The sequence below is a fragment of the Danio rerio genome, chromosome 21, assembly GCF_052040795.2.
Source record: "Danio rerio strain M-AB ecotype USA chromosome 21, GRCz13ab, whole genome shotgun sequence".
Taxonomy (NCBI): Eukaryota; Metazoa; Chordata; class Actinopteri; order Cypriniformes; family Danionidae; genus Danio; species Danio rerio.
The window spans coordinates 33,733,810-33,761,736 of record NC_141041.1 but is presented as its reverse complement, the minus strand read 5'-3'; the positions used below and the strand labels follow the sequence as shown (position 1 = coordinate 33,761,736).

General features: G+C 35.4%; 2 protein-coding genes and 1 long non-coding RNA gene across 3 annotated transcripts in view; 2 read left to right on the top strand and 1 right to left on the bottom strand.

Annotated features, from left to right (window-relative positions):
* timd4 (T cell immunoglobulin and mucin domain containing 4) overlaps nucleotides 1-27,927 on the top strand; it is a 1,098,921-nt gene that overhangs the window by 371,192 nt on the left and 699,802 nt on the right. The window lies entirely within an intron of this gene.
* Nucleotides 121-27,927, top strand: ccnjl (cyclin J-like). The gene is made up of 6 exons (NM_001309845.1): nucleotides 121-371; nucleotides 916-1,011; nucleotides 4,906-5,116; nucleotides 20,276-20,575; nucleotides 23,989-24,148; nucleotides 24,245-27,927. The coding sequence occupies exons 2-6, from the start codon at nucleotides 934-936 to the stop codon at nucleotides 24,717-24,719; spliced, it is 1,224 nt and encodes a 407-aa protein (NP_001296774.1). The 5' UTR covers nucleotides 121-371; nucleotides 916-933; the 3' UTR covers nucleotides 24,720-27,927.
* Nucleotides 11,800-14,515, bottom strand: LOC147831951 (uncharacterized). The gene is made up of 2 exons (XR_015520504.1): nucleotides 13,979-14,515; nucleotides 11,800-13,863 (listed from the first exon to the last, which is right to left on the bottom strand). It is a non-coding gene; the product is annotated as an uncharacterized LOC147831951 (long non-coding RNA).

Genomic DNA, 27,927 nt, shown 5'->3' with positions numbered 1-27,927 from the left:
CAAGATGACGAGTCTCAATTGTTTAATACATGGCTAATCTTCATGTCCGCGCCTGGACTCCTCCCCGTTCAGCGACCATGCAGATCCGAGCATCAACATCATTCAGATCTGCTCCTCTCAGGCCGCTGGGGGAGCAACACCGCACGGGACGGCTAAAAAAGTCAAACGGGTTAACTTGGATACGCACGCGGCGGTGTTTTGATAGAAAAAAAACGACCCAACTGCTCACCGATTTGACTTTGTGTTTCCCGGGAAGCATTTACTTGATATGGGATTTGTTTCGAGAAGTACACACGCGTGCAGTTGAAGGATTTAACTCCAGTATGCGGCAGTTCTGAAACAAAGAGCTCTGGAGCGCCCTTGTCTCAGTGGTAAGACGCGCTGTCGCTTTTATGTGGATCTTTAAACCAGTTACTACTATGTAATGTTTGTTTTTCTGTTTCTAATGCTTTAGTTTTGGATGATTATCATGTTTTTCTTGAAACTCTTTGCTTTATTCGTTCACAACATGCATGTGATCTGGGTATCGCTCGTGGTGTGCCGCAGGGGTGGATGTACGACGCCGGTCACTTTCATTTCATACACGTTTTGTTTGTGTTGTAGTTTATAAAGTAACATTAGAATTGCTTAAATGTGTTACTGGGCCATTGTTTTATGTTATCAGTTGAGTGTTCCACTAATAATGAAGACAAAGTCGTGATTTTTCGTGTTGAAGAACTGCTTGAACTTTGTCGGACGCTTTAAAGCTCAGTAAATTTAGAAATGATTTTGTCCACTTATCTTGTTTGGTTTCCCTTTAAGAGCTGTGACATTTTCCCGTCAAACAGGCCTTAAATAGAAGTGCTGTTGTAGAAGTATCTAAACTGAACAAGATTTGCTGCTTTCTCTCTTTCACACTCGTATTTGTGTTTTAAGGATTGGGGGCCTTTCTGGATGGGAAAGATGGAATCGGAGGGCCAGTGGTGGAAAACCCAGCTCGCAGCGGACATCCATCAGGCATTGCGAATTAAGGTGAGTTGTAGTAAACTGACGTGTTTGTCCACCAAATCTGGGTTATATTCTTTATACAGGTTTTGGTTGTGACAAATTGAATCAGTGTTGGTTTGACTTGTTCAAGCTGTGATAGGGACGTGTGAAATGTCACACGGCCCTTAGAAAACATCCCTTGATTGTGGTTTTATGATGGTTCTTGGCTAACACATCATCTAGTATGGGCTGTTTCTGATGGTATGATAACATGGATAAAATATCACAGTTTTGTGATTAATGCTCTAAAATAAGTTATTTTTTATATGGCTTAGTAAAAAAACAACAATTCATTTTAGGAAACATTTAAGATATTTTAGAGCAGTAAGCATGGCTTGCTTTAAACTTTGTTAAACATGGTTATTGTCCCATGCCTAGTCTACATTCATATTCAAAACAATGTTTATTGTGTTATTGAACATCAGTTACTGTCCAAGAACCTAAAGCAAATTATATGCCCTTTTTGGCACAACCCATTTGTAGTTTAGTTTTACTTTATTCTTTTTTATTAATTTTGCTTTAAACGTACTCTCATATATGTTAAAATCATTTAATAATATAGTCTTTTATATTAAATTAGTGTTTTACCTGGATGCAAATTATATTGACAACTGATTTATTTATATATAAATGTTTTTATTACAGCGTTTTAGACATTTCTGCAGCAGTTCATTTAAATATGTTGAAGCTTCAAAGCTTCATTAAGCTAAACGGCAATTTCCTTAAATTTTCTTTCACGTTCAACTGTCAAAATATTCATTTATTCATTTTCTTTTCGGCTTAGTCCCTTTATTAATCTGGGGTCGCCACAGCGGAATGAACTGCCAACTTATCCAGCATATGTTTTACGCAGCGGATGCCCTTCCAGCTGCAACATCCTTACACTCTCATTCACACATACACTACAGACAATTTTAGCTTACCCAATTCTCCTGACTTGTGGGAGAAATTGGAGCACCTGGAGGAAACCCATTCAAACATGGGGAGAACATACAAACGCCACACCGATACGCCAACTGACCCAGCTGAGGCTTGAATCAGCGACCTTCTTGCTGTGAGGCGAACGTGCTACCCACTGCGCCACCATGCAGCTATATATATATATATATATATATATATATATATATATATATATATATATATATATATATATGCTTATTCTGACCTGTACTAATCGTATTATTTTATACTAATTGGTATTAATGATATCAAATATAAAGATTTAAAATGTCAATATATTGGTATTTTGGATGGTAATCTATTACAACATAGTAGGGCTGCACGATACAGGAAAAATTACACATGACAATTTTTTTCTTCTGCGATGTATATTGCGATATGAATACAATTTCACTAGATGAATTGAATAAATGTTTAAGTTTAGATTGACTGGGAAGATTGCATAAAATATAATTCAAGTGTAATTTTTACAGCACTAGAGCACAATAAGTCTTGTATAATAAGCATAATATTTTTATTTATGAACACAATAATCGACAGGCGTAGATATTTAATAAAGAAAAATAAGCTAATTAAATATACAGCATTTTACTGTTTTGTGAAACCTTGAAATGCATTCGGATATACAGTAAATGAATAATCAAATGTGAAATAATACAGCATAGTCTTTGTCATATAAACAATTCCATAAAATAAATCATTATTAATTTTTCAAAGTTACAAACGGTACATTTACATAAGCCTGAATGCTTTTAAAACCCTCACACTGTCACAGGCCCCTCAAAAAACGTGCAAAATGGTAAATCTTAATCCATATTTATAAATTATAAATATAAAAACATTGCGTATACTTGCGATGTGACTTGCAAATGATCACATTGCGATATCGATGCCAAAATGATATATTGTGCAGCCCTACTACGTAGTGTGTGCTTTTATAATAAAAATGTGAACAGTTATACGTTTTTGCTAAGTGTATGTCATTATTGCTACATTTGCTTTTTGAGTGTGTGTGTGTGTGTGTGTGTGTGTGTGTGTGTGTGTGTGTGTGTGTGTGTGTGTGTGTGTGTGTGTGTGTGTGTGCGCGTGCGTGCGTGTGTGTGTGCGCGCGTGTGTGTGCGTGCGTGTTGGAACACTAGGAAGTATATTGCTAAACCATGTGAACTTTTGTTTCCTTACCGTTGAGTATATTGCACCCATCAGATGGTGAGGTTTAAGTGCATTTATTTAGTGCGGTCCGTTGTCCTTTTATTGTCTGTCCTGTTTATGGCAGGCTGTGCTCACATCCGGTTTGGAATGTGAAGTGCTCTGTTTGTCTGTGTGTGTTTGCACTTGAGTTTGTCTGTTAGTTTGAGATTACTGGACTAAACAATCCTGCTGGCTTTGCTTAGTGTGTGCCAAGGAAAGACAAAATGATGTATGTGATTTGAAAGCAGCTTAAAAATGTATATTAGAGCACTAAATGAAATCCTGCGATTATGTAGGACTATAGATTTTAGTGTGGTTCAGCTGTTTGGGGAAATATTTAGAGTCTGAAGGTTTGGTGTTGGTGGATTTTGTTTGGACGACAATCTCCCTCTCTGTTTGCTTATAGATAATAATGTGCAGAAATGTTGGAGATTGTTCTTCACACAAATAAGCTGTGGTTTGATTTTATGCTGCATGTGGGAGCTTTACCTCCTACTACTTCAACGCTGAAAGTCTTTGCAGTTAATTGTAATCTTTGAGGAGGTTAATTAGCAGCCTTGCTCATGTTTTTATAATCACTTTTTAGATATTTCTTCTGCAATTTAGTTAAATATTCACTAAGCTGAATGGCAGTTTCTTAATATTTTCTTCCACGCTCAACTGTCAATTTCCATTTTAGCCATGCGCAACCCATAAAAGCATGAAACCACCAAAAGTGGTGCAGATTTAGTTTTAGTTCCTCTAAATTTGTCTTACTGAAATCTTCTCCTGAAAATGATTTGCATCAAGATATGCAGTTGACAAACTGATCGGCCATTCAGAAACAGCAGCAGCTGTAGGCCTGTCTAAATTGCGGGCAGGCCCCACAAAAGGGCTCGTTGAGAGGGTCAAATCGCAGCCCCTCACCCCACAGGGGACAGATGGCAGTGAGACACGATGGCTCGGCCTGTAAACGAACCAGTGCTTTCCTGAACAGCCACTATAAAGCAGTATGCTCGGCTTATGGGACTGTCTGGAAAGAGTTTGACAATTTAGCCGCTTATTAAGTGTGACTGAAGTGTTTTTTTGAGGGTTTGTTTGAGGAGTTGTAGTACTTTCTATGCAGTTGTTATTAGTTGTAATTGTCAAGATTTCCTTGATTACAAAGTAAAAATTGGAGTCTGTTTGAGTATTTATGTATGTACATGTGTAGGTATACAGTAGTCAACATTTGAAGTGGATCAAAACCTTTTATCAAAGTTGCCCTAAAACTATTTGAACAACTCCCATTTTTCAAAACTCCCAGAATTTTGATGAGCTTTTTTGATCCACTTTAAGTGTTGACTTCATCTGTGTACGTAAGATATGTAGAAATGTGAATACATACAATGTCTTTAATGAAATCTTTTCTGGTTATGCAAAATAATCATAAAAAATTGTTAAATGTTTTAAGGTAAGCATTTTATACTATCAGTTTACTGTATTAGCATGCTGATTACAGAGCTGGTTTTACTGTCAAAGTGCGCAAAAAAAATCGCCTTAGTTTAATCGCGCAGCCATAAATAAACTCAATTAATTTATAAATTAACAAAGTAAATACTAAATTAGCCTCAACTTATATTCAATTGATTTTGTAATGTGTTTGGCATTATTTTTGATCAACTTACTGAATTCTTACTAAATTAAAATGTTATTTTATTGTAGTCTTCCATGGTAAACTGTTTAAACAGCATAAATAAATTTTCTCTTTAGGAGCTGAAGTTGCCTACGTACCAAGCCCATTCGCCACAGATTGGAATGCGGCGGTACTTTGCTGACCTGCTCGCTGTTCTCAGTAACCGGTACCAGCTGTGCCCTACGGCGCGTCACCTGGCCGTCTACCTGCTGGACCTCTTCATGGATCACTATGATGTAGCCGTGCGGCAACTGTACGTCATCGCCCTCTCCTGCCTCCTGCTGGCCAGTAAGTTAAAGAGTCTTACACTGCTTCACCCTGTGGTGCGAGGTATGTTTCAGGACACAATCCAGGACACATGATCTAGGCAGGGGCGAACCATATATGGTTAATGACGAATCAGTCTTATTTTATTTTTTTATTTTTTTGTCTAAAGACGACTAACTCTTTAGGAGCATTTTCGCCACCTACTGTATTTCACTAATATGGTGATCGAGACTTTCCATGCTACGATTGGCTTTCATTAGACTGTGAACAGTTTAGGGTTTCCCATTTTAGTCATTATAATATCGTAATGATCATTTTAACAGCGGTGCACTTTTGGTACTCAAATTATGTAAATAAAAATAATTAGTTGAAACACTAATGACTATTTAATCAAATAAATTCTATTCATTCGCTGAAGTAAAATATTAATATAGTGTTATGCATTTATTAATTGTGAAACGATTTTATTACATATAAAGATGTATTATAGCCTATACATATTAATTTGCTATTATTTTTTTATTGTTATGAATCCATTATAACCTGTCCAACTTAGATTTATACATATTTCTGAGAATTGTTTTAGCAATCGAGTATCTACTTAATTGACTCTAAAACTGTTCAGTCTGTTAAATTGTATGACGATCGGAAACAATGTTCCCCATTCACCTGTCTTGATCGGCATATTTGTGAAATAGTATACAGTATTGTTTATTGTGTAAAATATTTATTAACAGGGAAGACATTATAAACATTAACATCTGTCATAATCAAATATATAGTTTGCCCCTGCTTGGATCGTGTGGGCTGGATTGTGTGTCCTGAAAGTGTGTGGGTCTACGGGTCTGCAGCTGGATATTATTGTATTGTGCTGGGGTTTGATGCGCTTTGGATGGCAGGTACCTGATGTAAATCTGATTTAAAATGATGATCTATTAATTGTTGCCAGAACATTTAATCAATATAGCTTATTGATGGTTAATTAAGCATGAACGCTATTAATTTGTGTAGTTTGAGGCATGTGAGGAGCAGATGCGAGGGAATAAATAAATAGGAAATTTGTGTTCTGTGTAAAAATCACATGTTGTGTTTGTATACGGCATTATCAAATTCAGGGCTCACAAAATCTGTTAGCCCGAAGTCCTGGGCTATTGTTTTTTATTTTATTTTATTTTATTTTATTATTATTTTTTATTTTTTCAGTTTTGTTTTTTGGGGCTATTAAGAGATTTTGGTAGCCCGATTGACAAAACAATAGCCCAGAGTTGGCATGGGACGATAACCATTTTCAAGTTATACTGCAGTTAGGAAAAGTCAAGGTTTTAAAACCGCCAATATTGTCTGCTATACTGTCCCTGAGATATGTCATCACCTTAGAATTATAAGGTTCTGTCTGACTTTGTCAAAATTGAGTTTAATGACATTCACATTATGGGATGTTTTTTTTGCATAAGTGGTTTACATTTTAAGACTTTTTATTTAAGAAAGCTAATGTTACACACATACTGTTTGCTATGGAATGCAAAAACTTTGAAGCTCAATATCTCAAAATCATTCAGAATGCAGATAAAACCTCATCATTCCAAGGTCACGATGTGTAAGATTTTTTATTTATTTATGATGAAATATTTTTTATTTAGATTTGTTTTTAGGACAGCAGTATCTCCAGCAGAAATGCATATCCAATGATGCTGTTTTAAATTGTTTAGAAATCTATAAAGACCGCAGAAGTCAATGATTGACTTGAATTATTTAGCCTGACATATTTACTGCTACAAAATATTTTAAACGTTTCTCAAAATAAAATGTTTTGTGTTCAAATGGGAAAAAGTTGTTGTTTTTTACTTAGACATATAAAAAGAATATATGTTAGAGCAGTAATCACAATACAATGAAACTGTGATATTTTAATCCAAGGTTATCATACTGTCAGAATCTTGACTGGCCTATGCCTAGCCCCAAGACTTCAGGCTACCAGATTTTGCGACCCCTGAAATTGCTAATTGTTAAAAATGAATTAGCATGTAATTTAGAGGAATGAGTAACATTAGCTCATGAACATGTACAAATATTGAAATTTAATCCATCTGAGATACTTATATTATGATTTGGCTATCAACCAAATAAGCTTTTACAAATAAATGACATTTATGAGTAAACACTGGCCTTTTCGCATTCTCCAGACTGTATTATGCACAATATCCTGTGCATGTCTGGAAAGAAAATAACATACAGTACAGTGACTGAAAAACTTATGTTTGTTCATGTGGACACACATGCACCAGTTTCTGGTGTGTACATTTGAGATGACACTATTGATGCATTGTGTAGTAATCATGACATTTTAGTCAATGGCTGCATTTTAAAATATCAGTTTTTTAATATTTTTTGCTAATAATTCCAATCGTTAAAATGTGTAAAAAAAAAAATAAAAATAAATACATAGGAAACTTTGCATTTTGAGTGGCATTTGCACATCATGTCATGCCGGTTGCAATAAACTCATCTTGTTAGGGCTGGGCTGATAAACGGTTTTATATTGAATCACGCTAAAATTTATGTCAATGACAATGATAAGCTCTGGACTTTTTTTTTTACTTTATTTTGATCTAAGAGCCAGTCACAGCGGAAGTGTGCAACAATGTGAATCTATAAGTGCGTTGATATTGGAGAAGCACTGAATTTTTAGCCACCGAAAATGTAACAGCCAAAAATAAGTTATGGCCTTTAATGGACCCTCTAATTTTTGTGGCTTCATTGTTGGCGTACTCTTTTAAATCTGGAAGCATTAACAACTGGTATCGAAATGTATATCGTTATCGTTCAATATTAAAATTATTATCGAGATTCCATTTATACCATATTGCCCCGTCCTACATCATGTATTCTAAAGGTTAATATCAAATCTTTTAATTGATTGATAAATTACACCAGTGGGTCATGGGAAGTTATGAAAGCTGACGTCCTTGATCTGAACTGAAGAAACTTAGTATCTATAAATGCTCATGTTAAGCTGAGTGAGCGTGTGTTTCACTCTGGGTTTGCTGGCTGCTGTATTGTGCATCGTGACAGCTGTGTGCATAAGAGGCCGTGGCCTCCGCTGGCCTCAAGACCCCTTATTCAGTCTCCAAGGCAACCCATCCAACGTGCAGATCTGAAAGTGCAGAGCAACGTACAGCTGCTTTGGCATGTTGCAAACCCCATCACAGTCTGAAGCACATGTCTGCTTCTGAGCTTTTTCTCTTATATACGAGATTATATGAGAACATAGAGCTTAATGGAGAAGTCACAATTGAATTCAAATGACTTCTTTCCTTTTAATCAAGTTTTGGATTTGATGTACTCCTGTATTTGCTTCTAGTTACTTTGTCTAATTGACTGCAAGAAACTGCAATGTATTGAAGAAAAATGTCTGCATCAAAGTCTTAAATTATATTGCGCTTCTCACAGTTTTGCAGTTGAATTCAAATAGTTTTTTTGGTTTTAATCAAGTTTTGGACTTGATATACTCCTTTATTTGCTTCCAGTTAGCCATACTTTGTCTAATTGACTACGAGAGGCTGTTATGCTTTGAAGAAAAATGAAGTCCCAGTCTTAAATTATATTGTGCTTCTCACAGTTTTGTAAACTCCATAATTCTAAAATGGGTGCAATATAGGCTGATGGCAGCCATTAAACAAGACTTTCAGTCTGTTTTTATAAAAGTATTCCAGAGGTGAATCTTATATTTACAAGCAAGTTAGTTAAAAATATCTTTCCTAAATTCAAGAAAAAAAAAATTAAGCAAAAAATGATATTAAATGTTGTGCTTTTTGCTAATGTTTTTGCATTTTAAAACAAAAAATCAAACCAAATGTCACTGAGATGTGACTTTCATATATTGATATTATGACAGCTTTAGGGTTGCACAATATTTTGTTTCAGCATCGATATGCATACGTTAATCGCAGGATCTGCAATGTCAAACCAGTATTATAGTTTTTTTTTTGAGGAGGATTTGAGGAGTTGTTGCAACGTTTAGCCATAAAGTTACCAAAATATATATTATATATTATATAATATATATTATTTATGTCAGTTTTTATCATTTATGTCCATTTAAAATATTCATGCATAAGAAATAATGATTCTAACTTGAAGAAAGTATTGTATTTTGGTGTGTGTATGTGTGTGTGTGTGTATATATATATATATATATATATATATATATATATATATATATATATATATATATATATATATATATATATATATATATATATATATTATTTATTATGAAGACTGTAGTGTTATTTTGCATTTGACTATTAAATTTATGTATCATTCTGAATATTGCTAGACTTCCAGAAAATCATAAAGCGCTGTATATTTCATTTGTACAGTGCCTTTGCTCTACTGTATTTCTGAATGTTTGTGATTGGTCTATTATATTTTATGTAGGTGCAGTCTCTTATGAACTCGCCCCAATGAACAGAAAATCAAGAATTCTTCTCAAATAGAGCTATTCATTTCATCTTGTGAAATTATATATTCAGTATTTCAGTATATTGTATAAAAAAATATCGCAATGCCAGTTGTTTTCAATATCGTGCAGCCCTAATAGCTGTTCTCCACTTAAAATGGTAAATATTCTAGAGATTGTTTTAAAATGTCCTCATTTAGTACGATAGCAGACAATTGAAAAATGATTTAGTGTGTTTGTTGGTAATAGAGACAAGCAAACTTCATATTTGGTATTTAAGGACACTAGACCTAATCATATCATCATAAGGGCCTAAGCACTTCTTTTGATTTTAATTCTGTTTTTTTTACTGGATTGTGTTTTTCACTGCACTGGTTATACAGTTAATTTCTGTCTGTTTTCATTTTTGCAAGCATTGGTGGTTTGATACATGAAGCATACTTTGAAAGACTATGCGTTCAACATGTATTTGTGGATATATTTTAATCACACAAGCGCTTTTCAGTAGTTTGTTGTTCTTGTTTAGTTACTGGTTCTTTTCTTTCTGTGAAGCAGCAGCTCAGTTTATTGTTGACACCATGTGGACAAACAAAGTTTTTTTTTCTTTCTGTCGAACACAAAACAAGATATTCTGAAGAATATTAAAATAGCAGCTTCCAAAAAGTGATTTTGTTCAGTCGCAGGGTAGGAAACTTGAAAACAGTAAGGACGCAAAGATTTTTTATTTTCGTTTACTCTATTGTTCTTGATGTTTTCAGATTGATAAAACTGGATTGGTTAAGCAAAGTGGTAGGGATCTATATTTTTATTCATTTGACTTTTTTGTGTGTTTTTTTTACCTGATTGTTCTTAATGTGTTTTAGATTGATAAAACTATACTAGTTAAACAAAATTATAGTGTCATATTTTTTAATTAGACTTTTTTTGTTTACTTTGTTCAAATGCATCATTTTATGCAACAGTAAAACACAGCTGTTCAGTTTCAGAAGTTGTAGTTCTATTTTAATTTTTACTGAAATGACATGAAGCATGTTGATTATAACAATTTTAAAATATCGTGTACCATATTACATATACCATGCATTTGTACTAAAATGATAAAGATCCTACTCAATGCATGTTTCGTAATATAATTTCTCTCTCTGTTTAGCATATTTTATTAGACTCATAAAGTTGTGCTGTTAATGTATGTAGAATGCTTTTTATGAACCCTTTTAAAGACGTTTTGTCAAATTTTGCCAAAAGTTGCCATTCTAATCAATGTAAAAGGGTTCATGTAATAAAATCAGCATTTTTGTTTGTCTATGTGAATGTTTTTGTATTTATTATAGTTATTATAGTGTTATTCTTATTAGTTTTTGCTATGAAGATATTGGTTTGATATATCATTTCAGCATTGGTATAATGTGCACATCTGCAGTAGTCACATTACAGGATATGCAATGTTGAGCGAGTTATAGTTTATCAGGAGCTGCACAATTGTATTTTATTACTATATTCATATAGATTTAATGATTTATGCAAAAAAAAAATTGCAATATTTGTCTTGTCCAGTTTAAATATCTACTAGCAAAAACAAGATTATTTTACTTACCCCACTGACAGATCATTTTATTTGTTTTAAGAAACTCTTAATTTTGACTGAGGTTGTTAACAAAACATTTTTCGTTGTCAAATCAAGGATTTTTGCATTGCATTTATTTAATTTCTGTATGTGAATACTGTTAGACTCCTCAGAAAACCGTCAAATAGAGCTATTCAAACTTTCTTGTAAAACCGTATTCATATTGCAGTTTATCACAGATAAATAAAATATCGCAATTCAGATTTTTCCAATATCCCTACAATGAAGCTGACATGGCATTAGGGCTGGGAGTCGATGTCAAAAATAATTAAATCCTTGATTTCTTGAATCCTTGAATCAAAAATCAAAACAGAAATCGCTAAATACGGAAAACTGCCAATTTACAACTTTTTTTCACAAACCTGAAGTCTACTTGTGAGCTTTAGGCAGCAGAAGGAGAGATGTGTTCTTATGTAGATGCAGGAGAGTCGCCTGATGTCTCCAGTAGATTTATAGAGCAGGAAACAAGGAAGTCTGACTCATAATATATCAGTGTGCTGCAATGTAATGCTGGTGTTATCAGCTGTGGCACGTCTGCTTGCACACAAACAAAACGCCGCTGATAAGATACTGGGGGTGACTTGTGTCGCCATGTGTTGCTGTTTTTCACAGATTAAAATCTGGAGCCTTGATCGGCCAAAACAACTGCTTTTATAATGACAACTAATAGAGATTGCTTTCCGCATCTGCGTCCGTCTTTAAATGACCTGAATAATCTAAAGGTTGTGTTTAAATGGCAAATCTCTGCTCTTGTTTGGGGGGAAGGGTTGTTTTTTTTCGCTGGTTGGCAATTGGCAGTGTTTAGGCATTAATTAATTGCTTTCGACTGAATGAATAATAGCTTCGCTCATGTTCCCTGTTAAAATATCCCTCCCTTTCCCCAAGTCATTGATTCAGGCGGCTGCGGCCATTGTTGAGATTCTTTAAGAGTCGCCTGCAGTCAATGTGTGTGGGGAAGGGCTGGACTTAAAGCTAAAAAGCATAGCAAAGTTTCCATTCAGACCAAGATTTATTATGACAAACGGCGGGGAGCTGCACTATTGCATAAAACATCCTGCCTTGGGATTTTTCATATAGAAAATCCTGTTTTAATATTGATTTAGGGCTGTGGAAAGATTCATTGTTCAGTTCTAAGCTTTTTTTTCCCTACATTTAAATGTTAGAAGCAACACAAATGTATTTTGTGCTTGTTCAAAAAGGATTGTAGATATGATTTAATCCCCTAGATATTGCCAACACTGTTCCCATTATTTGCGAACGTAAATTCAAGAAATGAATCTCATGAGCTGCTATGAGAATTTTGTCTGTGACAATAGAAACATCGTATGCACATCATCAAATTGGGCATCTTCAAGTTAAGCTGTCAAAATAAAGGTTTATTTTAAATATTATGATTTTAGGTTATATGCACAGCTAGTGTTTCTTCCCATACCGAAAAACTTCCGGTGATCGGTCAGCGTGACTTTTTTTTCAATTTTATATGGTTCCTTTTATTGCATCAATGTTGTAATGTAATTAAAATATAATCAGTTAAATGGTCTTCAGCATTCATTTAGTTGTTGAAGCAAAAACTGAGATTAAAAAGGTTGTTTACATGCACTCGGCCGTCAGGATCAGCAGGCGAGCGCAGAAACACCATTGAAAATACTGGAGTAAAATAAACTGTCAGATTTTAAAGACATGGCAAGGGAAAGTATAATTCAATGCAGTGATTCTTGTACAATCTGAGACCCACTTTATATCGTATATCAATCAGGCAGCGGAGATCGTCGATTTTTAAAGAAAACAGACCTTAAACTCTCCAATTTTGTAATTACATACAGTTCACCGAAAGCGCTTGACCCGGGTTACTGCAAAATTAAAAGTCCTTCTGCATACTTCTGCATATACCCTATTACAGGATTTAGTTGTGACCAATATGTTACTATTGTTGACTAGACTTTACTTTAGAACTTACTAAATTATAATAAAAATAATAATCTCTACAATTAAGATTACACCGTTGTTCTTTATTTTTATTAGGATGAAAACATTTAAGAAAAAACTGTTAATCTTCATGGGGTACCTTTTTTAAAATTCCCTTTGTTTTATTGGTAATCTTAATTACTAAAATGTATTATATTTGTTTAATTCAGAAGATACCTTAGGTTTTTGACTAATTAAAAGCTGCGCCTTTATAAAAAAAATAAAAAATTTTGTTTTCAATGATGCAAAATACTAAATGATAGGAAAATGGTTGATAATTAATTATATCATATCATATTTTATTACATTCATATTTTGGCTATATTAGTCTCCATTCACAGTAAATACTTTAAATGCAACCATAACGGAAAAGTAATTTGAATAAGAAACATTGTGATATTCACTATAAACTATATTTATAATAAACATCAAGCCTAGCAGAAGTCAAACTGAAACTTGAAACACTTTACAAATACTATAATTAAAAACTGAAATCTCAGCATAAAAGCTAATTGCATGTATATTTCTACTTTTAATAGTATCTAATAAAAACTGCCAGAAACATTGCTGGCTTTCTGAAGCTTATTTGCGCTGGTTTTAGATTTTTATAAGCTAATTTAATTTGAAGCCAGACTGTACCCTCATATTAGCTCCGCATTAATGCAGGATGATCGTCTGAAAGGCTGAGTTGGCAGAAATAGTCAAAAACATTATCGTCTCGAAATTAGACCTGAGAGTCTTGATGAATTTTTTCTGTTTTAGGGCTGTTTTAATATTTTAGCTTCAGCTGAGGTCAGCTTAAAATATCAAAACTGAGGAAATGAAGCGAGACTCTCGGGTCTAATTTTGAGACGATAACGTTTGGGGATGAATGATGGCTAAATGCAGCTTGTGGATATGCATGGACAAACGCTTGAGCTTGATGTTATCAGCACAATTAGCCCCCCCACACCCACCGCGCTCATTCTTTCAGCCCAAAACTTTGGTGTAGGAGGAGGAGTAGGCCAGATATCAGCCTCATTTCCTTTCTGCAGATGGGCTGATGGGGGGTTTGTTATGAGAACCGCTGTGTGAGGTGTGTTGTGAAACTCATCTTTGTTAATAAAGCAGGTTGATGTACAAATCATTTTGGATTATTCACTATTAAAAATAAAGATTCCAATATAATGCCATAGACAAACCTTTTAGTCATCAGTTCTAAGAAAGTATTTTACAGTACTCCTAAAAAAACCTCAAATGTCTCCGTCAATGTTTTTAAACAATTTTATTTCAAAGACACACGAGTAACAATTTTACATCGGTCACATCCATAACAGAGAGGTGTCACATCCATATAGTGAAGCTTTTTCCTCGTAAATGCAAAAATGTCAAATAAAAAAAAAAATCTGTCATGTTTGTTCTAGTGAGCCAACTCTTGTCCTTTTGATTAACATCGTTTCTTTTGGGTTGTGAAGTTTAATTCACAGAATTTCTACAAAGCATGTTGAATGCTGCAAACTCATACTTTTTTGTTCACATCCCTAACGCATGCTTATGTTCCTCATGTAAAATACAAAACATGTTTACAGATTGATCTATTTCTGATCCTGTAATGCTGTGGTTAGTTGTTCTGGAAAATAAAAACAGATGTTTAAATATAATACTAACATATACTTTCTATGTGAATTTATATTTTAAGTTTTTCCTGCAATTGTCACATCCATAATGCTGGAATTGCTCTAATGCAACCTGTATATTAGTATACTGTGTTTTAGTATTGAAATTTAATGATTCAGCTTCAGAAATCCAGAATTTGCCCCATACATGAGAACATTTGTCCTATTTTGACTCCTATGCAATCATAAACTGTGGAAAAAAGACTTTTAAGACCAAGCAGAATCTGATGTAAGTGTAAATACAGAAAACATTTTACGAGTAACTTTTATTCTAAATCTTGGACCTTATTCTTGAAAGAAAAAATGATCAATGAAAAGCACCAAAAGCAGCCCATATTAAAGTTAATTTGAAAACTTTTATTGTTATCCATGAAATTTACTTCATTTACTTTTTAGGCTAGAAAAAACGTGAAGCTCTACATTATTAATATTGTGTTTTAAAGGTTTTTTTTTTTCGTATTCAAATAGCCAAATTCTGACTGATGAAAGCTAAATGTGTTGAATGTGCTGTCCAGATAAAATGTGCTGGTCAAATAAATGACAATAGGCTGCAATTTTTTTTCTACTGCTGTTTTTAATGATGTAATAAATTAGTATTTTAAAATAATTTTTTTTTCCCCTGTGTTTCTTGATTCTAATTCTTTAGAAAATGTTTGGTACATCAAAATTGTGGTTTTGATCACAGTCCAATAAGCTAATCCAGCTGTAAATAATGCTTAAAATGTCACTAAATGAACCCCTTAACAGCACTGCCAGAAAATGTTGAATTAAATTCATTAAAGGTCGATAATGTAGCCTTTGCAACTTTACTAGCTATACGACTTATTCTTATGAATTGTAAGTCAGCAGCTGCCCTTTCCTATCAGCAATGGATTTTTGATTTTTTTACATGCTCTTCGAATGGAAAAGATTCGGTTTGCAATAAAACAAAGACAACTATATATCTTAATTGTCTCTTTTTCTTTCTTTTCTTTGTATTATTTAATTATTTATTTATTTATTCTTTTGTTTGCTTTTTATTATTAATATTATTATTATGTTATGTGTGTGTGTTGTATTTTACCTTTTATTTCTATACGTATTTAGTGTATAATTATGCTTTCCTAATAATTTCTTGCTTGGTGAATTGTATCAGTGCGTATATCGATATGTATATGATGTATATCAATATTATGTACATTTTATTGTCTGACCTAAGATGAACCTAATAATAAAAAATGTCACTAAATGGATTGTTTAAACCTTATAATTGCATAAAAATGAGGTGAATAACTGCAAAAAAACAGCTTTTTGAGAAAAACGAACCACCCCTTTAACCAGGCTGCCTATGGGCCTGCAATGTTAATTCATTTTATAAAAATATTGAAAACTATGTATACTTTTTGCATGTGCTGTCAATTAAAGTACTTTAAATGAAATTGCATTGAGCAAAAAAAGGATTCTAGCAGGTCACTAATCTGCCAAAAAGTTTAAATTGTTTTATCTCTAATTAAAATGATGTACTTTTAATTATGTGGGTTTGATTAGTGTATGTGATGCATCAAGCATTTATATTTATATACTGTTTTGGTGTTTTGCTGCACAAAAAAAAAAAAAAAAACATCAAAATGAATGTTTCTGTTGATTGACTTATCCCATACTATATTAATGTAATGATAAAATCTGCTTGGCGTTTATTATATGGAATAATAATCATATTATAGTGTCCATCAAGGCTAGTAAAGAAATATGTCCATGAAAATAGTCATTTCAATAATATTCTGCAGTATAAGAAGTCATTATTATGCTCTTATCATTTTGAAATTGACATTTTTGTCTTCTATGGACCAACGTTTTAAAAATGGACACACACGAGTTCAAAATAAAAAACATTTAATCCTCTAAAGAACCTATTTAGGATTCATGGTGGATTGAAAAGCTTCTATTTATGCTAGCATTTTTTAACAGAGACATCATTGCTAATAAATAATCCTCATTTTAAAGTGCTATTGGTGTATTCTTTGCATTTTGGAGCTGTGCTTAAAACAAAATGGGATGAAACCCAAAACTCCCTATCTGCAAGTGTTGAAATAATGGCGTATCTGTCCTGTATGCATCTGCAGCAAACGGTGTAGAGTAGCATGTCAAATGCAGGCTGGTCTTTTTCCTCAGAAGCGGGAGGGAGGGCTGAGGATTTGAGGACCCTGGAGGGGCATGTTTGAACTGAAACACTCAGCAGGGTTTCTGATATTCAGATTAGTGTGACAGATGCCCCCCTGAGGTCTGATGCTAATGAAGAATTTGTATACCCCAGATAATTAAGAAAAGGCATGGCGCAGTGGCTTTTGTGTCAGCCGGGCATTTCTGACTGCGAAGGTCCACCAGTGTTTCTGAATCTACAGCAACATAATACAGAAAGTCATTTCTTTTGTGTTTGATTTGCGTGTTTGAATTTAATGGGATAAAAAGGCAAGACGTGTCTATTGCTCTTTTTAAATACGCTTTGAGATCATTCAGCGTTGTCTGATAGAAGAACAAAGGACTCGCGTGTTTTGGGTTTGCAGTCAAGACAGTTAAATCGGTTTGAAGTCGTTTTTGCAATAGCATTTATGACAAATGTCTCATTTCTGTGTCTGCAACTCAAATTAATTTTACCAAATTAATTTTTTATACTTTAAAAACATTAAGAGCAATAGTGACACTTTTATGAAAATAGAATTTTAAAATATGGATGAAATGTTCCATCATTCAGTGTTACACAATATAAAATGTGAAAAGGTTTATGTGTGCTTATTATTAATTATTATTATTATTATTAATTATAAATTTAGTAATCATGCTGAATTATATTTAGTTTTGAATTAAAATTTGCTGAGAAATTTGTAAAACCTATTGATTTGAATGTTTGTGGCAGTATAAAGACTTAAAATCAAAAGTCATATGTATTGTGGGGTGCACTGTGATCCTTCAATGCTCAATTAATGATTCACAGTCACTGTCTATACAGGACCGCTTATTCTAAAGATGTACATTTACATCTGCTTTTATTCATCAAGTATGGTAAAGAATCAAACACATCAATTCTGTCTCATAAAACCTGATAGTGATCATTGAGGTGTACATTTCATCATTTAATATGATGGAGACGTGACGTGTGTTTATGGCATTGGTTTATTGAGAGTCTGAAGGAATGAAGGTGTGACCTTGGTTTCTCTTTAGTTTTAACTGCGTCTCCTCCTCAAACGTCAGTGGTCCGAGGGCCGCTCTGAGCGCTCTAGCAAGAGCCGCAGAAGTCAGAGGTCATGGGGCCCTTATTGTTGGAGCATTAGACAGCGGGGGAGGCAATACGAGGGAGTCTTGGACTTTAGGGAAAAGATATTAACACCTTGCACCTAGACTCAGGAAGGGAAAAGCCAGAGAAGAAAGGAATTCAGCGGAGAAGGTCTAATTCACCATGAGGCAGCTGCGCTCTCTCATTACAGGAATTCACAACATGCCTCACCTTAATGATGTCAATGCTGATCCTTTTAGAGGAAACTGAAGTATGTGAGGGCAGCACAGAGATGCATTGTTCTTAATCAAGAATGTCTCAGATCTTGATGATATCTGGTAATTATGGGCTTTATTTAAGAAGGAGAAGTCTATATCTGTTATTGACCCAGTTTACTTTGTGAAATCGAAGAATGAATTAGTGTGATGTTATTTTTTAATAAAAAATTAGGCTCAAACGATGCTTGAAATAGCTTGTCGAAGTAAACTATCCATTGGTCTGTGGTAATTATGAAATGGGTTTTTTTTTTTTTTTTTGAAGTGGATATCTACGCCAGTGGTTTACTTTGTTCTATACATCGAGGCCAGATGTTCACAAAAGCACTAAAAAGTAGAGATGCACGATATGGACATTTTGGCCAATACTGATATGTGTATATATAATACCGATGAGCAATACATTTACATCTATAATTAGAAGTCTTGATATGCTTTTCTATTCTAACCAATCAATCACTAATTTTGAGTTAGTCAAACAGCTGATAACCGATATAATTAGTGATAAATAGAAATCTTGATATACATTTTTAGAAAAAAAAATTATATTGCGATATTTTACTTTTCTGTGATAAATATTGCGATATACAAATAGTTTGAATAGCTTTATTTGACAATATTCAGTTATAGAAACTGAATGATCACAATTGCAAAAAAAACAGATTTTTTGTTTGCTTTGTCTTGTTTCTTGTTTTTTTGTTTCTATATAAAAATTCTTGTACTTCAAGTAAAAAATAATGTTTTGTTTTCAGAAAAAAATAAGTTTTTTTTTTTTTAAATCTTCTTTTCGCTCGCTTTGAAATGCAGATATTTGGACTAGAAACAAGACAAAAGTTTTAAGTAAAAAAACTACTTTTTTTTTTTTAGTCATGAATCATATAAATAATTAAATACAATTAATCTTTGCTACACTTCCAAACATCATCCGTTTTTTTTATTTTGTGTGTGTGTGTGTGTGTCCAAACTCTCTTAAAATGCTCATTCCAAGGTCTTAAAAACACATGCAAATGATAAGCTTTCACTCTATTATGGGTAAACTTAGCAGTGACTGTACAAATCAGATGTGTATTGTAGCTTCTGGTCAACTATAATTCAGACTCAACATTGCGGATCTTGTGATGTGACTGTTGCCGATGCGCACGTTGCGATATCATTGCTGAAACTATATATTGTGCAGCCCTATTTATACTAAACACCAATTGCGAAATTAAAAAATGAGTCAATAACTTAAAAAAAATACTTTTTATGGATTAAGTCATTAACACTTTACATTTGGAAGCCAATAACTGATATTACTAAGCTGATAATTAGAAATCTTGGGAAAAGAATACTAAGCTATTCAAACTCCAGTTGTGTGTTAGTTAAACCCTGGGATATTATAATGATCCATGTGGACATTTTCCCCGATATTGATAAGTCTTTGGCAACCTGTATATGCTTATAAATACATACTTTTTTATTGGTCTACCTTCTAATAGTGCTGCTTGAGTATTTCAAATTTATTTTTACCACAAAATGAAGTCTAAAACAATCTGGTGTGATGTAATATGATTTTTTTTTTTGGCAGATACCGAAACACTTTACATTTGGAAGCCGATAACTGAAACTATTAAGCCAATAAATGAAAATCTTGTTAAACAATTCTAAGCTAGTCAAACACCAGTTGTGTGTTGGTTAAACCCTAGAATATTGTGATGCATTCAAGTAAAAATATTGCTTTATTGATAAGCCTTTGTATTTGGCAACCTATGTATGCTGATAAATAATTTTTTTTTTTTTTTGATGGTAACAGTGCTGCTTGCTTGGGTATTTAAAATGTCTTCTTTACTGCTAAATCAATCAGATGTGATGTCTAAAATAAAAGTATGATAATTCACAGGCCATTAATTCATATTTTAAGTCATTAACAAAGCATGTAAAATAATACCAATCTAATGCTTATTGCGCAGGTAAGTTTGAGGAGAAGGAAGACCGTGTGCCCAAACTGGAGCAGCTGAACACGTTAGGCTTCATGTGCAGTCTGAACCTCACGCTCAACAAGCGGGACCTCATCAAAATGGAGCTGCTGCTGCTGGAGACGTTCGGCTGGAACCTGTGCATGCCCACACCTGCCCACTTCATCGACTACTACCTCCATGCTGCTGTCCAGGAGGGAGACCTGCACAACGGCTGGCCCCTCTCCTCGCTGTCCAAGACCAAAGCCTTCATGGACAAGTACACGCACTACTTCCTCGAGGTTTCCTTGCAAGGTAAATCAAATCTTTTTAGTTTAATTTAATCTAAAAGAGTAAAAAAAAAAAGAAAATCAGTAGTAATCAGCATACACACACAATACTATTTCTTTATAAAAGTCAGCAATATTATGAACACTTTCCAAATGTTTCTATTTTGGTGTATTTTAAAATGTAATTTATTCCCATGACATTCATTCATTCATTCATTTTCTTGTCGGCTTAGTCCTTTTATTAATCTCGGGTCGCCACAGCGGAATGAACCGCCAACTTATCCAGCAAGTTTTTACGCAGCGGATGCCCTTCCAGCCGCAACCCATCTCTGGGAAACATCCACACATACACACACACACACAATCATACACTACGGACAATTTAGCTTACCCAATTCGCCTGTACCGCATGTCTTTGGACTGTGGGGGAAACCGGAGCACCTGGAGGAAACCCACACAAACGCAGGTAGAACATGCAAACTCCATTCAGAAACGCCAACTGAGCCGAGGAGCGAACCAGTGACCTTCTTGCTGTGAGGCGAACGTGCTACCCACTGCGCCACTGCGTCGCCTCCTATGACATAAAAGCTGAATTTTCAGCATCATTACTCCAGTCTTCCTTCAGAAATCATTTTAATATGATTTGTTGCTTAAGAAAAGGCTAAAACAAGCTAAAAATGTTTATGATGTTTGATTATTTCAGTATATTTTGATGAGTAGAAAATGTAAAAAGTAGCATGGATTTGAAATTAATATCTTTCTTAGTTTTAATGTCTGAACTGTCCCTTTAAATCATTTAATTAATTGAATGTAATTATTAGCTTATTAAATTTAAATTATTAGCTTATTCCATTTGAAATATTATTAATATTGTTAATATACATTTTCTTATATACGTTTTAAAAATTGCTATTGTAAATAGCTTTTTTCAAGTGCTATAAAATTATTTGGTGGAAGAATTTCATCAATTATGAGGTTTCCTGTATTTTTAGTTGATTTATCTATATGCTTAAGTACAGGGCTCAACAATAAGGATTGCCTGATGGCACTTGGGACAGTAGACAGGATCGTGCTGCCTTTTCTCTAAAGTTTAATTTGGCTGCGACTGTTTGTCAGTTGCGTGCAAATACAGTCTTGGTGTGTTTTCACACTTAGATGTTTGTTTCGGAAACGGTCTCGTTTGCCCAGTTAGTGTGGTTCGTTTGGCATACGTGAATCACGCTCCGGTCCACGCCACATCATTCCGCCTGAAATTACCTGAATGTGGTGGTCTCGGCTTGGTTGAAACAAACTGGAGTGGATCGATTTATAGTGAGAAAGTAAAACGATCCAACAAACTATAGTTAACGAACCAGGCTATATCACAGTGTATTATGGTTGTGTAATTGCCATTTATATGGCTATAAGATGAGAGAACCATGAGTAGGGCAGGGTGTCTTTCTTACCAGCAAATATGTTTCATTTCGAATATGAAAGTGAAAGCATGCTGAAATATTACGGAGAGAATTGACCGAAGTTACTATCTGATCAGTTTGTCTCGGTTCGTCTGTTTATTCTCTACTCTTTATTTATATATATATAAATATATATATATATATATATATATATATATATATATATATATATACAGGGCTCGAAATTAACTTTTTTTACTTGGTACCACCGGTGCTCCCAACTTCAAAAATTTAGCAGCACCAGAAAAAATTTAGGAGCACCCACCAAAAATGAATGAGCACTGCTGCAAATTGTATTTTAATGGATTTATTGTATTTTAAAACAACATCAATTAGGACTAACAAAAACCAGAAAGAATTATCTAACTAATGCTGAGATGACCATGATATTTGTGTGCAATAATTCCAAAATGTGTATGTCTAATAATTATAGAATATTAATGATGATGGAAATGACAATAATAGTAACAATGAATTACATTTCTCATCATCATGCTGCCTTGAATGCAAGTTATCTGCTATAAAAAGTCTGTTACTTTATGAAAAATAAATGTATAGTTTGCATCAAACAAAAATGAAGCATTGCAGTAAGAAATATTTATTTTGTACTGCTAAACAGCATATATATGCATGTCAGTTTAATAAATAATATTTCTGCTACAAAACAAACAAAAGATTATAATAAATAATTAAATTTAAGGCTGAAAGGTGCAAAGCAGTCATCAGTAACTAAAAAAAAAATATACACCTCAAGAAAGAATAGGCAAAAGAAAGTAAGTAAAGTCTCACTTCTATCACTCTTTAAAAGTTTTGGTTTCAGTTTGTGTCAATTTAAATGTCTGAGCTGATTTTCATTTTTCTGTGTTTGTGGAAAAGCAGGCGAGTCAGCCGACCCAATTTATGAGCAGGTTGAGCACCGGCGCAATACCGCTGTTTGTTATGAGATGCAGTTTTCAGTGTAAACTTAGTAAAGGCGAGCTTCTTTGGCGAAGATATGTAGAGTATTTGATTTGACTTTTAGCGTACATTTGCGCTGAACACGCAGTGAATGCAACGCATCGAGATTCGGGCGCTTTCTCCGAAAAGCACGTACTCGATTGATCTCAGCTGGCGGATCAATATTCACCACGTGTCATGATCGCTCTTATCTGCGCCTCAACTTTAGGTGGGGTTTGCACTTTGCAAACCTGTGTGCTTTAAGTTTTCACTCTTCAGCCGTTTGCATTTCCCGTGGTCATAAAAGCTCCCTCCCTGTCATCTAACAGCGGAAGGCCTTGAGTGATTGACAGCTAATATGAACCAATATAGCGGCAGGGAAGAGCAATTCAGCACGTTTTTAGAAAAAATCAAAACAGGTCGCACTAATGCGCCCAAATATATTATGAGATCGCATCGATTAATTTTCGGGCGCATATGCGACCAAAATGGTCGCAATTTCGAGCCCTGATATATATATATATATATATATATATATATATATATATATATATATATATATATATATATATATATATATATATATATATATATATATATATATATATATATATGGTTGTTATTTTTATTTTTTATTTATTTATTTTTTAAGTTTAGTTGCATCACAATTGTAGTTTTTTTAATTGTCAGTTAAAGAACAGTAATTCTGAATTATGTTTGGTTTTGACACAGTATTTAAAATATGTGGCTAGGAAAAAGCTATTAACTTCTTTTTTGTGGAGCCAGTGAAAATTTTGGCATGGCAAGTAAAAATCTGAACCACTGGCTCAATAGAGCCAGTAGAAAAATCCTTAACGTTGAAATCTGCATATGCTCAAGTATGGATGAGATCATTAATTTGTCACGTGTGTATATCAGTTTCTAATCAATAGGCATATTGATACTGCGACCATTTCATAGTTAAGCTTAATGCCTCTTGTGCCCCATTATAAAATCTCTGAGGGTATAATGTAGCATATTTGTATGTGTGTGTGTGTCTTTGTTATAGATCATGCCTTCCTGAGCTTCAGGCCTTCTCAGGTGGCAGCTGCTTGCATTGCTGCGTCCAGAATCTGCCTGCAGATCTCCCCCAGCTGGACCACTGTCCTCCACCTGCTCACGGGCTACTCCTGGGATCATCTGACGCAGTGCATCCAGCTCATGTTACTGTAAGAGCAAACCGCAGAATATGCTCGCGTTGGTGTGTGCCCAGAAGCAAACCTTACACGCTTCACTTCACCTTGCTCTTTTGTCTTCCCTTACAGTGCTCACGACAACGACGTAAAAGAAGCCAACAAATCCAAATCTTCCCCTTCAGCCGGCCAGAGCCTCCAGCCGCAAGCTCACGTCCCCCCGAGCACTGCCGCCCCCTCTCTGCACAGGCAGCCCACCTCCAGCTCCCAGCAGCTGCTCCTCCAGGCCAGCAGCTACCCGCAGCTCTCCCAGCACTCGCCGGCATTATCCCAGCTGCACATGCTGGCCGACTGCCAGGCCCTGGGACCGGTGGGCTCTCGGGAATATCTGCAGCCCCATCAAGCCGGCTTGCTTTCAGCCTCAATGCCGGCTAGCTCGTTTGCATCATTCCCCAGTTTGGCATCAGGGTTGCGAGGCTTGCCTCTCCAGGGTCCTCTCTCTATGCAAGTTAGCATGGCACCCGAGCGCCACTGCCTCGGTTTGACTTACGGGAGCGGTTACTTAAGTTCACACCACAGCTTCACAGCCAGTTGCTTCGACAGGTGACGCCAGGAGCGGGAGGACAAACTTAACCTGGGGCTGCCACCGTCCTCCAACCTCTCCGCCTCAGCTGTCTCAGAGGGGCTTCGTCCAGGACGCCGACGAAGACTTTCTAAACAGAAGAACAACAGTCGAGTGGATCCCACTGAAGTGATAGTATTAACTTAACTGACATTTGAACTTGGTTTTGATGCTTCCTTTTGGGGTTTTTAATGAACTCTGGGGTTGTCTATTTTTTAAGACTATTTAGCCAAGTGAGGACCTTCTTCCAGTGCTGTGCCACAAATTGGACTGTTACTGCTTTTCCACAAGAGCTGGAGCCCATGCTCTGGCAGAGGCTGCGCTTATCCTGGTTCCCAATTGAAACCTTGCTGCTCTTGAATGAGGGAACATGTGAGGTCAGTCGGGGAGAGTGGGTTTTGCACCCTTTTAGTGGCCAAACAATGTGATTTTAATAGAACACTAGCATATATAGGGTTCCTTTAACTCGTATTCGAAGTCCACTAGAGTTAAACAGTTGAGGATCAAACCATTATTTTCAATCTATTCAGCCAATCTCTGGGTCTGGTGGGAACACATTTAGCTTGGCATAAGTCATGGACTCAGATAAATTATTAGCATCTGGCTTAATTTCCAAAAAAGAGTTTCAAAAAGTGTCCCATTTAAAGCAGGGCTATTCTTTAGTCAAATTGCATACCAAGACTGAAGTTGCAAGTCATAAGTTTATTGTGTCTAATGCAGCCATGGTATTGCAACAAATTTCCTAGATCAGGGGTGTCCTGGAGGGCCAGTGTCCTGCATATTTTAGTTCCAACCCCAATTAAACACCTAAACTAGCTAATCAAGCTCTTTTTAGGTATACTAGAAAAAACAGGGAGGTCTTTTGAAGGAAGTTGGAGCTAAACTATCCTGGACACTGGCCCTCCAAGACCAAGTTTGGACACCCCTGCCCTAGATGATTAAACCCGAGAGTATAATTTCTAGGCTACCTAGAAAATAGCTGATGGTCTAATCTTAATTAGTTATGCTGAGCTAAGCTAAAAGTGCTCCCGTCAGACCCAGAGATCAGCTGAATGGATACAGAAATGGTTAAACTAAGCCTTCAAGCGTGCGAGCTGAACCCTCTCTCCACCTTGAGACATCTTAGGTTCTCATTTTGTGGCCAGTGATCCTGCTCCCAGATTGGCCCCAGAACCATTATTTCTCTCAAACAAGGGAACTTGTTATGGTGAGAGGGGGGTTTGCTTCCCCTGTTGGTGCCTGTGATGTTAGGATAGTGGGTTTCTCTCTACTTTAATTTAAAAAGCAAGTCGTTTCAGAGCAAAGAATTGAAGCTCGCTCTCCGCATATTGAAGTCACTAGTTTCCTTTGTTTGAAGGCCTCTTGAAACAAAACTCTGAGCCGCAAACATTGGTTCTGGACAGCTCTCCTGAAACCTTACTGTTCTCAAACAAGGACATCTGTGATGTCAGTTGATGAAAAATCCGTTTTACTTTCTGTAAGTGGAAGCCCAAGTTGGTTCTGGGTGAGGAAGCTGAATATACTCTCCATCTACCTGAGATTTCAGTTAGATTTCAGGGGCCAGTCTAGAACAAGGGTCTTAAACTATTAGAATTTGCACAGCCTGGTTTCAATTTGGACACCGGTCCAGAACTGGTGGAAAAGCGGCATCAATTGACCTCAACAAAAGAGAAAAGATTATTTGAGAATCTTTTTTTTTAGCGTTCAGCCTTAAGAAATCATGAAGATCCGCATTCCATCCCACCAGCATTTTACAACAAGTCCTTGAAGTTTCACACTGGATTTGCTGTAGGGTCCTTTAATGCTGCTGCCTTTTAAATGAACTGATGGCTTTATGACCAAGAATCCTGTCTCCCTTCTGGTCTTGTTTACAGTGACATGCCACATATCAGGGATGTACAGATGTCTTTACTATGTTCACACAACATACCATTGAACCAGCTGATGTTTGTATGAAGTCGCTCCTTTTGTTTTTGTCTTCACGTCTTGCCGCATCGGTTCAAAACCGATTTGCTGTCTGTAGAGAAGGTCGACGTTATGCTGAGGTTTCATTTCCCGCAGGCAGATGGAGGGAGAAGCCCCGGGGGACTGAGGCATCTGTGCGCCCCTCCTTTCCATGCTTTACTAGTTCCTCCTCCCCACAGGGAAAAGTAGCCATGATCGCTCTGCTAGGTTCGGCCGTGTGCTACGAAGATGAATTCATCATGCCGTACCTCTTCCCATCAAACACTGTGGCTCGTAAAGAATACCTCACTCTCACACTGTCATTCACATTTACCTCCAAGGTCATGCTAGTAACTAGTTTAGCCTCACTGCTATGTGGTTGCACCATTCCCACGTGCTTGTAGCGTCATACCTATAGTTCCAGATTCAAGTCCCGTTTTCTCATTTCCGTTAATCAAACAGGATATTTTTAAGCAACATTCAGTCCAAAATATTTTATTATTGTAAACTAAAGATAAGATTTAACCAAACAAGCTTACTTTCCTTTTCTTATTGTCCTTATTTTCAGAAGGTTCTTAGACTACACAATTAATTCTTTTGTTGACTGGCCTTAAGACCAAAGTGTCTGCTTTACGTCCTGCTGAATGACAAGCTTTTTTTCAACCACTTTACTGGGCTTTGGATCAAAATCTTTCTCCTATAGTCCTGAACTTTGAACTACCTCAATGTACTGCCATTTATGTGCTGTTTCTGCAGGGCTCGTCGTCATACGTTTGGTCAGATCTTTCAAGTGCTTCTTTGTATTTTTTGATCCAGAACTTAGTTTCCTTTGTGTCCAGAGTTTTGTATAGGTAGAGAACTGTGTTCACTGTAACAGACACGCACTGTTTGATATTTCAAGTCTCTTTCTTGTTGAAGCCTCTGTGTGTGCAATATGTAATCATTAGTTGTTACTTTTTCATTTTGTACCACTACTTTTTTATAACCTAGTTATTAGTTGTTGTTTTTTTGTTTGTTTGGTTTGTTTCAGCATTCTATTACTGCTTACAGGCAGTGATTATTTTTCAACCAAGAAAATGTTGCACATTGCAACCAATGTCTCCTGAATCTCTGGACCTTAATAGACTAGAGAACATTGTTCTGCTCATTCAGTGATCTAATGGGTTTATTTAAAAGCCTGTGCTGGGCAGGGAATGAAATAGCAGGTGTAAATTGGATGAAGACCTCAGAAATAAAATGGAAAAAAGGA

Bases quoted from the DNA above. Each gene is read 5' to 3' on its own strand.
- ccnjl (NM_001309845.1), top strand. From the start codon at position 934: ATGGGAAAGATGGAATCGGAGGGCCAGTGGTGGAAAACCCAGCTCGCA. The intron at 5,117-20,275 runs GTAAGTTAAAGA...CTTATTGCGCAG, and splicing joins CTCCTGCCTCCTGCTGGCCA to GTAAGTTTGAGGAGAAGGAA. The intron at 24,149-24,244 runs GTAAGAGCAAAC...CTTCCCTTACAG, and splicing joins TGCATCCAGCTCATGTTACT to TGCTCACGACAACGACGTAA.